The 13,863-nt window shown below is 35.8% G+C and overlaps 1 protein-coding gene across 1 annotated transcript in view; it reads left to right on the top strand.

Moving 5' to 3' along the window:
• The first annotated feature begins 4,609 nt into the window (after positions 1–4,609).
• LOC101738869 (polypeptide N-acetylgalactosaminyltransferase 2) overlaps positions 4,610–13,863 on the top strand; it is a 116,341-nt gene continuing 107,087 nt past the window's right edge. The window contains exon 1 of the mRNA XM_038014451.2: positions 4,610–5,292. Within this exon, the coding sequence (XP_037870379.1) occupies positions 5,200–5,292 (93 nt within the window). The 5' untranslated portion in view covers positions 4,610–5,199. The remainder of the gene's footprint in view (positions 5,293–13,863) is intronic.

Genomic DNA, 13,863 nt, shown 5'->3' with positions numbered 1-13,863 from the left:
TATAATACGCGATATTGTTGTGCTATGGGCTATGTACTATATGCTATTATATTATAGCGTAGTCTGAAAGCGACTATTTGAAAAAAACTCTCATCAAACGAGTTTTGCTATTTTGACAGTTTTTGCCTTGTAAATGTGACAAGCTATTTGAAAATTAAATTGAATATCCGCCTTGAAATCACTAGCTTTTTTTTTGTTTTTTCCTACCTAAACTGAAGGTCTTGAGAGACCATTCCAGCGTAACCCTAACAACTAGTTGAGCCCACGGGGCTCAAACCTGATGACGGTGCTAATTGACATGTCCTTCTTCAAACGAGGCTTGTGGAGAGTATTAAGCAGTAGGCAGCGGCTTGGCTCTACTCCTGGCATTGTTGAAGTCCATGGACGACCGTAACCACTTACCATCAGGTGGGCCATATGCTCGTCTGCCTACAAAGGCAATAAAAAAAAAACACTAACCCTAGCAAGAGCCGCGCTTCGCAGAATCTACCAACGGATCGGAAGGCGACCCACTGAGAAGATCCGGCGAGAAAATCAGTGGGTTTCCGTGTTTACTAATGGAAGGTCTTAAAAATTTCGAAGATCTTCCAAATTTTCTATAAACAAATTTAATTATGTATTTTTTTTAATTTCCTTTATAGGCAAACGAGCATACGGCCCACCTGATGGTAAGTGGTTACCGTCTCTCACGGGCGCCAGCAATAATGGGGTCGCCGCCTACATTAAATTTTTATAGCTGTTTTTAATGACTTTAGTGTTAGTTAAGTAGTTACTTTCACTATCCTGTCTACTTAATACCGCCAAACAGTCTTCGATCAGATTTGAAAGATAGAACAGACATTATATACTATACAATTGAGACTTCAACCCAAAGTGGTGGTAATTTCATTGCCAATATATATTCCGGTAACCCCTTAACTGCAGCTGGGCCGTGAGCTTATCATTGTAATTAAAAATCCTAGTGTATAAACTTATTAATATTTTTATCCACTACCTATATGTATACAAACGTACAGGAATATTTTTTTTGACATATTTATTGGTAGAGTTTTTTTTAAACATTATTGTTTTATTTCCATCATCATCATCATCAGCCTACGGTCGTCCACTGCTGATCTTGGGCCTCTCCCAATACACACCCTTAATATTGTTTTATTAAACATACATGATCATCGAAATTGAAAACAACTCTACATTATTATAATAAAGAGCCTAAGCTCACCATTGAATATTTATTTTAACGCCATCTAGTATAACATGGATACACTAATTCGCAAAATAGTTTTCTTCTAAAAAAATTTCCCTTCAATGATCCATAGATGGCGCTAGATTTCAGCAACAAATTTTCACAAACAATAATTTTAATGATATTATTATGATTTAATGGTTTATTTAAATATAATGATAATTAAATACCTATCATAATTTTTAATGATGATCAATTATCAATAATCCTGCAATATTATTTTAAAGTCTTCTGACTAATCTAAGCAAAGGCCTATTAGAATTTGAAAATTGAATTAATTCAAATATCCTCTATGCGTTTCAAGAATGATTTGCGAAAACAAAAAAAGTGGAAAAAACTGCTTAAAAAAGTCACGTGATGTGAGTTACAATCAATAAAAATCTTAATAATTAGATGGTAGAGCATTTTACAAGCTTGTGGGCGAATATAGATTTCTTAAGTATTAATGCTATTCTATACATTTCTTTATACGAAACCATAATGGTTTATTAAGTAGTTGACCAAAATACCTTCTCCGTCTCAAATCCTTCTGGTTATTTTCCTCTAAATTACTACTCATAGCATATTGAGAGCCCGCATAAGAAGATAAGTTCATTTTATCCGTGTATCTATAACAAGGCATGCCTGTGTTCTGCTCTAAAGGATAGAATTGTATTAATACAATACAAATAGGACTTGCGCGTCACATCTCAAAGCGGCATTCACATTATTTTTGAGCTTTTGCAACAGCTCCAAACAAAAACTCTGACAAACTGATTTTCCATCACCATGTCCCAGTTGAAGATTTCCTTACAAGGGTGAGCCCGGTAAGCGGCAGCCATAAGTGGAAACAGCTTAGATTATTAAAATTCCATAAAACTTTATAGAGTCGTAAAACTTATTTTGACGATTTATCATTTTATTTGAGGCATCCCTGCACTTTATTGGAGTACGTAGTTCTTATTTTTGTATGAAATTAATGATGACCTCTGCGACTGACTTTTCAAAGAAAATATCTAAGTACATGTGCTAATTCTAGCGAGAAGCAATGTGAGACTGGACTAGTAGCCTTCTCTAGTATTGGGGAACGAAGGGCTCGGCGAGTAAATTAACCCACAGAGTTTCTCGCAGGACCTTCTCAGTGGGTCGCGCTTACAATGCGGTGGTAGATTCTGCGAAGCACTGCTCTTGCTAGGGCCAGTGTTAGCGACACCTCCTGGTTTGAACCCCGTGAGCTCACTTATACGCTAGGCTAACGGTGATATACACTCTCAAGGCTATCAGCATAGCCACGGAAAAAAAGATGGGACTTTTTTCCTACGTATTCTAGTAGCCTCGAGAGGATATTCTAGATTCACCGAGCTAGCAGGTGAGTTCACGGGACTCAAACCGGGAGTGTTGCTAACACTGTCCCTAGCAAGAGCAGTTCTTCGCAGAATATACCACCGGATTGGAAACGCGAGCCACTGACAAGATCCAGCGAGAAACTCAGTGGGCTGTGTCTATGGGTTAATTTACTCGTCGAACCCTTCGTCGCGAGTTCGGCGAGGACGGTGACTGGTGCTTGAGGTACCTAAAAGCGCCGTTAATGGATCGGAAGGATCCGTAATGACGTGTTTAAGGCGACCTCGACCGTTTACCATTCGTTCCGCAGGATCGGGTATGTATGGGCCCGAAAACCGCTTCAAACCTCTACGCCACCAAAATGAAAAGTAAGAAACACTAATTACACAAAAAAATAAGAACTAGGTATTTAAATACAAAAAAAATAAAACACCAAATTCAGTACGCATATGTTTTATTTAGGTGTTTTTTATTATTATTATTTGCCATTGTTTGTTATACTGCAGTAACCAATGGGATAATTCTGATAGCATTTCTGACCTTTGACACGAGAAATAATTATGCATTCACAAGTGCACATAAGACCGTCTGATTACTAATCGAATGTTATGCCAATATCATTTTATTGTCTCGTAATTACCACAAACTGTTTTATAATCCGCATATTTAATTAGGTACATTTTATTTATCCATTCGGTTTATGTAATTTGCATTTTGCTTTTTATTTAACTTTCATTTTTTATATTGACCTTATTTTGATGTAGCCGTTAAATTTGGAGTTCTTTTTTGAGTGAATTCGATGAAGTTTTTTGGGCAGATTACCTTCGTCATTGAGCGGATTAGCTCACGTTGCTTAAGCGCAATAGACATGCCAATGCGATGGAATACATTACGAGATTCCAGTATGAGGTCGAAACCTTAAATGTAATACTGCGATCATAGCTACTATTCCAAGAGACAGGCTTAACTGTTCTGTGCCGTAAATGTAAGGTGGTTACATTTTGTAGTACCATGTGAGCAATGGCCACGAAATATGTAAATTTTTATGTCTGTTTTCAGCTCAGAAAACGTTGTGAAGGGGATTTAATTCGAGAATTTATGTGTTCGAGCAATTCATTTTTTGTGTGAGACTTGGCGTCTCTGGAAAAAGGAATGCAAAAAGATCGAGGCCTTTGAAATGTATTGCTGGAGAAAGCTGCTACGCATTCCTTGGACAGCTATGAGAACCAATGTCTATATCCTCGAAGAGCTGAAGGTCACCAAGCGCCTGCTGACTACGTGCCAGGAAAGGATCCGAAGTTTCTTTGGGCACATAATGCGATCCTCATTGCACAGCCTAGAGAAACTCATAATTCTCGGACAAATGGAGGGGAAGCGCGCTAGAAGAAGAGCGCCAGCTAGAAGTGTGGACTAACTCAAGGAGGTGACTGGAGGCCAGATACGGGGAGCGGTACATATGGCGCAGAAACGGACCGAGTGGAGAAGATTGACATACAGTCACGATCCTCCGCATTGAGGGAACGACCAGAAAGAAGAAGAAGTTGATAAAAACATGTAACTAGTCAGAATATGTATTTTATTGCCCTGATAAGAATTGCCAGATTTGAGGATACGACTACAGAGAATGCTGTTAAAAAGGGCTAAGCCATAGACTTTATTTGTAGACCTAAAACTGGCATCATTATTGGCATAGTGAAAATATGTTACAGTAGATATAGCTAGATTTAAGTGTAAATATTTAACTTGACTCAATAACGCGAATTGGCCGTTGAATCCCTCAAACATTAATAAGTTTAAGTTGAAATCTTCCAACGAATGTTCCAGATACCTTTATTTTAGTTTTAGCTTCATCATGAAATGACGAAAAAAAAGATATGTGGTGTTGTGGGACACCGGTTATGAACAAAGTTCCTTATTATAAAAATATTAATTTTAAGTTCTATCCGAGGTATTATAATTACGAGGTAGTATAAATAATTATTCGGGTATACATTTTTTATCGTGATTTTTTATTGATAAAAATAATAAAAACTACTTTACAAAGTTATCAACTTTATTTTATTCACAGTGATTTATAAAAAATATATAATAATAATATACAAAGAAACAGCTATTTATATGAATAACAATAACCGTCACCACGTAGACTATACATTAGACACTGTATAGCCATCATACTAAGACTATACATAAATAATATAAATCTTACGTTACGGATGTTTTTTCGGGTTAGGGTACCCCTCCGCATCGTCCCATAAGGAACTTCGTTCCAAAAACACCTATTTAGCAACAGAAGCTTCGAATTGCGAACTGCCTTAGAAAATTCAAGTGAGAGGTTTATATCTTAATGCTTACATTAGCGCGGATGTATCTATTTTTGCCGCATGCCGTAGTATATACTGTGTTGCGACCGATACGCGCATGGCCACTCGCTCGCTCCGTATCGTTTCTGTGATTCCGCGAGTTCAGTCGGCCTAACGCAGCCCGGAGCGCGGCCGCGCGCCGCCATATTTAAATTAGGTACATTCATTACGAACGCGGACAAACATTCGATCGGCGATCGTGTTTACGGGAATAGTGACGTTTTTTTTTTCATATAATTATTTAATTAAGAAAGAAATAAATCTAAAATGAGACGCAACATTAAGATATTGGTGCTCGTTGGAGCTGTTTGGATGTTTTTCTTATTTTACTACATGCAACCTGACACGCCACAAGTAAAGGTATTTCGTATTATATAAATTAATAGATATAATTTATGTTACATACGTTTATTTCTTCTATACATTAATACGATTTTTATTTGGGTGTTATTTGTTGTCTATATCTTGACATTACGTTGCTACAATTTTGTGTAAATCCCTTATATTTCTGTGTAGTTAATTTTCTTGTTATTTTATTAAGTCGCGACCTCTTAGAGTGTACTGTTCGATAAATTATGGATATCTCACCGTTAAAATGGTCGCAGATATGCAGTTTAATTTAAGACATCACAACTAACATTTTAAAACGCTCTGTGAACTCGAAATCAGGGATACCGTTTTTTTAAGCTTGAGAATTATGTACATTAAAATTGTAAATTGAATGCTGATCGATTGTTAATATTTCGTTTGGTTAACATTAATCAGCTGTTAGTTGACGATGTCGGTGCAATCGGGCACACAGCGCATGACCCGGGTCTACCAACGCGTCCGCGCTTTTACTGATAACGATTGTTTTACTCACATACGTATAAAAACAATCGCGCGTCCAATTTTGTTTCTTGTAAAAAGTATGTAATACGCTTTTCAAAAATAACTATTTGTAGGGGATATATAAAATAAAACTGCAGAACTCTTTTGTAGATTTTTAGAGAGAGAGAGAGAGAGAGAGAGTATTCTTTATTCTACACCAAAAAAAAAAGAACAACAATTTTATTGAGTTAAATGTCACGTGAATTCTTGAATTCTGAATTCTTGAATGAATTCGTTGTATTGAAAACATTCAAATTAGATAATTTTATTGTGAAAGGGGATTGCCCATTCTCCATAGTGTGCTAGGCCCAAGATGGACATCAAATATTACTATAAAAATGTACTGATTCAAATTCTTAAATGTATTGGATATCTAAAAAATATATTGAAATTGACGCCACTATTATAAAAAATATAATAAAAATAAAAACTCGTTTTGAGGTTAATTTTCTATATAAATAAGTGTCGGATTGTGAGATACTTCAAGAACTTTTCTTTTCTTAATGTTTAAGATGTTCCTAATGTATTTTTATCCAATAGGGTATAAAAACACACTTAATTCTTTAAATATCTATATTTTCTTCATCTTCATGCACAATTAGTATCATCTAAAAATAGCAAAGGAGAGCATATACACGGTTTTAAATCTCAGTCAGGGTAAAACCACAATTCACACAATGTTTTTTAGTCGTAGTATCAAACGTTATTGATAAAAGTAAAATAAATCGAAGAAAAATCAAAACACATCCATTTTGTACGCAAGCACAACACCACAAGCAGCAAGCGAAGTGTCAGTCAGTCAGATTAAATTCAGTGTTGTCAGTATAAAGAAAAATAATTACATGAAATTCATATATCGATTATTTTTTTAAATAACCGATAATTGATTTATATCTTAATCTTTTTTTTACGAGTACACATTATTTTTATGTTTTTATTTTTGTTGTACATATTTAAATAACAATACTAGTAAAGTTTTTTTTATTGCTTAGATGGGTGGACGAGCTCACAGCCATCCTGGTGTTGCTAAGTGGTTACTCGAGCCCACATACATCTACAACGTAAATGCGCCACCCACCTTGAGATATAAGTTCTAAGGTCTCAAGTATAGTTACAAGTTAAAGTCCAATGGGTATGTCTTCGATGTTATTTTATGTGCATAAAATCCATTAAAATCGATTGATTAATGATAATACTTAAAATGATTTATTTATATGTTTTATTTATATACTCAAAATATTTACTTCATACGTAAAAGGTTTTGAAGCTGGCAATATTTTTCCCGCAAAAATAAAAATCCTTGTTTTTTCAATAGAGTTACTTTTTTTAAACTACTTATTGTAAACTATAGTGGCGCCTATTTGCAAGAAAGTAAATGCATATTTATTTATGACAAAATTAATGCACTAAGTATTTTTTCTATAATCTATTGTCCGCTTTGGGCCTAAAATGGGCCATCCCCTTTACATGTGTAATATACCTACCAGAAATGTATTTAGGAGCTCTCGATAAAGCTTGTTTTGGTATCGAGCGATCGACTGGTTATCTAGCTATCTTCTTCTTCTTTTTCTCCACCTTATCCTACTAGGTGGGGTCGGCACAGTTAATTTTTCTCTTCCATTCTCTTCTATCAGCCGTCATCTCAACACTCACCACTCTCTCTTTCATATCGTTCACACACTCCATCCATGTCTTCTTCGGTCGATCTCTTCCCCTCTACCTTGCACTACCATTTCCATACATCTCCTAGTCACATGAAATGCTGTCAAATTGTTCTATTTGTTTTCCCTACCTATTGGCTAAAAGCGAATACTCCAGCTTTGCACTAATTGGTAGATGAGTTTACAAGCTTAACCTGAGAGAGTTTGCTAACACTGGCTCTAGCTAGAGCAGTTCTTCGCTGAATCTACCACTGGATGGAAATCGCGACACACTGTAAAGATCCAGTTATTAAATCATTGTGTTCATAGATTACTAGCTGAGCTGAAAAATAAATTTTGACTGATTCTCAGAGCTACCCGATGTGCACGCAAAATTTCATGAGAATCGGTTGAGCCATTTCGGAGAAGTTTGGCAACAAACACCGCGACACGAGAATTTTATATATTAGATTATGTTATTAAATAGGAAGCGTCATCTATATCTATACTAATATATAAATCTACAGTGGTTTTTACGGATGTTCCGTTATAACTACTGAACCATGCATCCGATTGACTTGAAACTTGGTATCCATGTAGAAAATACATGTACTTAATGGATAGGCTAATATTTTTATGAGTCTAACTCTCTACACCAGTTGCGGGAGCGTTAATGATGAGAATCTTTGTGGGGGTGCGAAATAATAATGTAAATTTTAAATGCCAAGCGAAGCGGACGGGTACAGCTAGTATTAGTATGAAGGGAATAATGAAAACACATAAACACACGCACTTTTATCGATAAATCTGACTTCAACTGTCCCGAACAGGAAAATAAACCAGATGACGGTAATTTTTATCAGGAACTTGTGTTATTCAGTTGCTCCCTGCCCATTTCACTCTGTATTTTTATCTCGTTGCTGGGCGGATGCTTTCTGGTCTCATCTGGCTTTAAACGGTCATCGGAGCCCGGATGTTTACTGGTGGTAGGACCTCTTGTGAGTCCGCGCGGGCAGGTACAACCACTCCGCCTATTTCTGCCGTGAAGCGGTAATGCGTTTCGGTTTGAAGGGTGGGGCAGCAGTTGGAACTATACTTAAGACCTTAGAAATTATATCTCAAGGACCCACCTTGAGATATAATTTACGTTGTAGATGTCTATGGACTCCAGTAACCACTTAACACCAGATGGGATGTAAGCTCGTCCACCCACCTAAGCAATAAAAATAAAAATAAAACGAACTTACTTATTTGTTTGTTTTTATGTAACATAAACTTTGAACCTACTGACTTTGCTTCTGTTGACTTCAAGACGTCCAATTAACTAGAAGATTTACGCACGTATCAAGGATCGATGATAATACAATAATTTTATAACATATCCTCATCAGTATCAACATAAAATAACAAAAAAATATTGAAATTAATTGCTAGGTCGATTTTGCTATTTCGGTGTATTTTTTTTTTTTGTTTTTATATTGGATATAATTATTTATACAGATATTATTTTACATATCATACAATTAAAAAAAAAATACAATATATTAGAATTTGTATTTGTGATTCGAATCTTGAACCTACTTTCATTAATATTAATTAAATAAATTGGAATTTGGAATAAACTATCGAGCCGTGTCAAGGTCCGATTAATTAATAATTTTTTTTATTTATTTCGCCATATTGTTACGTAGCTACGTTAAGAAACATAATGTTTTCTATGATATGTTTTTTTTTACCTTCCGCGGTTATCTATATTGTTACATAAACACTATTATTTAACGGGTTTTTACAACGGTTTAGTAAAATGTGAATATCATTGTAAAATCGATTAAATAATAATGTTTTCTGGTGCTTTGAGAACAAATTGTCGTTTTGCTGTGAAATATTTATTTAATACTAGCTGACCCGGCAGACTTCGTAGTCCCTCAATCGATAAATAAAAGACCTCAGCTTTTGTATAAAATAAGCATAACACAAACAAATGGAATCCGTCCGACGGGGGACACATCAAAGGAAAAACAAATATGTTATTTTTATTTAATTCATATTTATCTATCCTTCTCTGGGCTTCCACAAATAATTCAAGACCGAAATTAGCCAAATCAGTCCAGCCGTTCTCGAGTTTTAGCGAGACTAACGAACAGCAATTCATTTTCATATATGTAGATAGAAGATAGAAGAAGACGATTGATTACCTTACCTATTGCTAGCAAGCTCGACGGCTATGCTAGATTAACCGAACGTGTAGGTGAGATCACGGGCTCAACCTGAGAGAATTTGCTAACATCTGCCCTAACAAAAGCGGTTTTTTTTTCTCTACCTATTGACTGGTAGCCTAAGAGGCGATTCCAGCTAGGCCCGGACGGGTCGATGTGCTCACGGGCTCAACCTGAGCGAATTTGCTAACACTAGCAAGAGCAGTGGTTCGCTGAATCCACCACCGGATTGGAATTGCGACCTATTGAGAAGATCCGACGAGAAACTCAGCGGGTTGTGTGGGTCAACTTTCACGGCGGCCTTCGTCGCATACGATGGCTTTGAAGAGAAGCTGGAATAGCTATTAGGCTATTAGACTATTAGCGAATAGTTAGGAAAAAAACATATGTATATGTTCTCTTATCATGCTGCATATGAATTTGGCTTGAGTTTACGATCGAACGCCTGCCTGAAGTCAACTCTCTCTGGGTTAGATCTCCATGTATACTGAACTATAAACTATAATCACGATTAACTGTCTATACATGTTTTTCTTTGCGAATACCTGTCTACGAGCGACTTCTCCAATGAAGCAGTCATGTCGTCGCAACGTGTATATCGGAGACGGGTTAAAAAAAAAATACGATAATTATAGTGTTTTTAACGTGTCAGGTGATTACAAATTAATTTAGTACTTTATCCTCGTGTTTATTCGTTCGAGAATCGCGTACCAAGATTTGACTTAAATAAATAATAGTTTAAAAAAAAACTAACAAAATACGCTTTTATAGAAAATCCAACTAATAAACAGAAAATAATTTTTTGTTTGTTTTTTCAAAATATTATTTATTTTTCATTTATTAGTTGAATATAAATTTTTTCAATTTTTTTTTAAATATTGAATCGTCATTGGTCCTTAATAAGTATACCAAATTTCGAGTTAATCCGACGTTTTAAAGAGGGTCAAAATCATGTTCAAAGATTCCGTTACAAACATAATATATTATATCGTCTGAAGCTAATAAAAGCGTATTAAAAATGAAAATGAAATGATGCGTCGTCTACAGAAATAAAAATCAAAATTTTAAAATGTGTCACGTTCCGCCTCTTCTTGAGCGTAGCCTATCGTCCGTAAAACGCCTTTACAGCCAACCATTTTTTTTTTCGTAATAAAGGTCTGATTATATTCTTCCTCATTTTCGAATACTAAAGTTCCACTCGAAGCATCGTGCTTTAATATCGCGCTCCTTTTCAAATAAAAGCAAAAGCCAATTGTGTCTTGACGCCACTTCCGTGATTTTTTTTTATGTCATTGTTAACCCTGTTATTGTGTCATTATTTTAGAAACGAATAGGGCTGCTACTGATAATAAAAAAGTAATTATTCCATGTATCTGCTTACTGTTAATTTTTTTTTTGCGTGATTAAATCGCCGGAGCATCTGGTTGTTTGGGGGTACGTGGAAGAGAATTTAGCCAATCAAATAACCCCACTGTCGCTTTTGCAATATAGCGTCGGATCGCCATTATTTCCACCAGCCCATTTACTTATTGAGGCAATAAAAAAACTCTGAAAGCGTAATTGAATCTCATATATCAATATTGCTAACGATACGATCCCTGACGCCGCGCCGTGTACGCATCTTACTGGCGTATTTGTTACAAAACACTGAGCTATCAAACAATAGCAGGGAAGTCGAACGGCTATCTATCATCTATTTCCAGTTAACATTTTATTTGTGCTAGGTAGAGTATCTATGCTGTAAGGTTAGTTTCTACTCGCTCCTCGTGCAATGTCGAGTCTTCGTGAGCTAGTCCGATTATCTAGACCAGGGACTCCCAGACTTATTTGGTCTACTTTGAGAATAAATAACTTTTAACACCCTCATTTTTTCACCTATTTAAAAACCACTAGAGCGAGAGCTCAGTCGGTGTCTAAGAGTCCTAGATGAAATTACCAATCGCCTCCCAAGCTTCTACACAACGCCCCCATTTTTTTCTGGGTCTCTTACCGCTCCTCTTTAGGCTTGCAGTGCCCACAAGAGGGCGTTATCGCCCACTTTCGGAAAGGCTGATCTGGACCAAACGAAAATTACCTAAATGGGCATCATCACTGCCTACTTGAGTGGTTAAGGTCAGCCCAGTCATTCGTCACATGAAATCGAAGTCTCAACTGTACTGTTTGTATTGTGGCTCCCCCACCCTTGAAACTGCTGCGCGCGCTTTTAATTACCCTACTGCGTAACCCTACCATCAGTAAATTACCATTTACCCTTCGATGTAATCTCAAAACAAATTATATCGTCGCTTTTCGTGACGTCATAAATGCTGGCGTTAAATCGTCCTTGACGTGATGGAATGAAAGAGATATGCCAATCTTTCGAACTCTTATGTGTGAGATTTTTTTTGTTTTTATTGTCCAAAAGTACAGCTACAGTACTTATTACAATTCTATTAAAATCCATAATCCATATCCAAATAAATTCCTCGAAATCAAATTTAAAACCATAACCGCAGAACGATAGTGTCTGCATGAACGCGATATAAGTGTAACAATGGGAATGGAACTGACAGCCCTAACCGCAAAGCTTGGGTTCGATCGCCGTTACTAAGCGCGATGGATTCACGTAATCTCACGTTCACTTGCGATTTTTAAACGGTCATAACCATATTATGAGGGCAAGCGGTTAAATATGGACTTCGCTGTGGTTATACCTCGTGATATAATTAATACTAATAGTCCCCTGGTAGTCGAAATTCGACTATAATAAAAAGATGTATGGTGTCGTGGGACACCGGATAGGAACGAAGTTCCTTATTATAAAAATATTAATTTTAAGTTCTATTCGAGGTATATAGAAAGTAATTATTCGGGTATACATTTTTATTGTAATTTTTTTATTGGTAAAACAAACAAAAAAAGCTACCTTACAAAGTTATCAACTTTATTTTATTCACAATGATTTATAAACAATATATAATAATAATATACAAAGAAACAGCTATTTATATGAATAATAATAATAGCCGTCATCACGTAGACTATATATTAGACACTGTATAGCTATCATACTAAGACTATACATAAATAATAAAAATCTTACGTTACGGACGTTTATTCCCGGTTAGGGTACCCCTCCGCATCGTCCCATAAAAAACTTCGTTCAAATAATTAATTAAAATTATAAGTTTGTACACAATTATGATTCTATTGTCAAAGACTAATAAGCTTCTATAATCACAAATTTCGCCAAGACTACATACACTTTAGACAAATATTAATAAAGACAAACAATATTTAATCTATTCTCAATTGGACCACAGACTATAAGCAATAAGAAAAGTTTGACAATAAACAAATAGTATTCATGTGTGTGTGTGTCAAATACATGATAGTGTGTGTAATGTGTTTTTATTGATTTAATGTATTCTTTATGCTTAATTAAAAAAAAACACATTCTGCACAGGAGTGCAGGATCTCTATATTCTCTATACTTAAGTGTGACACATTTCATACTCCTCCGTCCGCGCAATTTTCGTAAAAAGGGGTACCAAGTTTTCGCTTCACGTATTAATATATAGATTAGGCTATACACAAATTGTAGGGTTTATAGCCGGCTATGTATTTAGGAATCGCATATATTCCGATAACCCTAAAAAGTGTTTAATTAATTTAATAAAAAATATATATTTAATATTATAGGTATATATTTCTCTATAGTGTACTCTCTGAAGTCTATTGACTGCGATAGCTGCTAGTTGTTGAACAGTGATTTTGTACAAGGAGTTTTCGTTTGCAGATACAGACTAGCTTAGAACGTTTAATGAATCCACGGAAAATGTGTGTATACTAAATATATATTAGAAATACCTTAGCACTAGCTGGAAGTAATCTCTGGCGTGTTTCGTTAATCTGAAACTTTGGTCCGAGGGTCAATTACATTTTATAATCATGGCCCCGCGTTTCAAACCAGAACGTATTAAATTATATTATGGTGGTAGAACCTCTTGTGAGTCCGCACGGGTAGGTACCACCCTACCTATTTCGTCGTGAAGCATGCCTTTCGGTTCGAAGGGTGGAGCAGCCGTTGTAACTATACTGAGACCTTAGAACTCATATCTCAAAGTAGATGGCGGCATTTACGTTGTAGATGTCTATGGGCTTTTTTTTATTTATTGCTTAGATGGATGGACGAGCTCACAGCCCACCTGATGTTAAGTGGTTAC

The sequence above is a fragment of the Bombyx mori genome, chromosome 12 (assembly GCF_030269925.1).
Source record: "Bombyx mori chromosome 12, ASM3026992v2".
Taxonomy (NCBI): Eukaryota; Metazoa; Arthropoda; class Insecta; order Lepidoptera; family Bombycidae; genus Bombyx; species Bombyx mori.
This window is presented reverse-complemented; position numbering and strand designations above follow the sequence as displayed.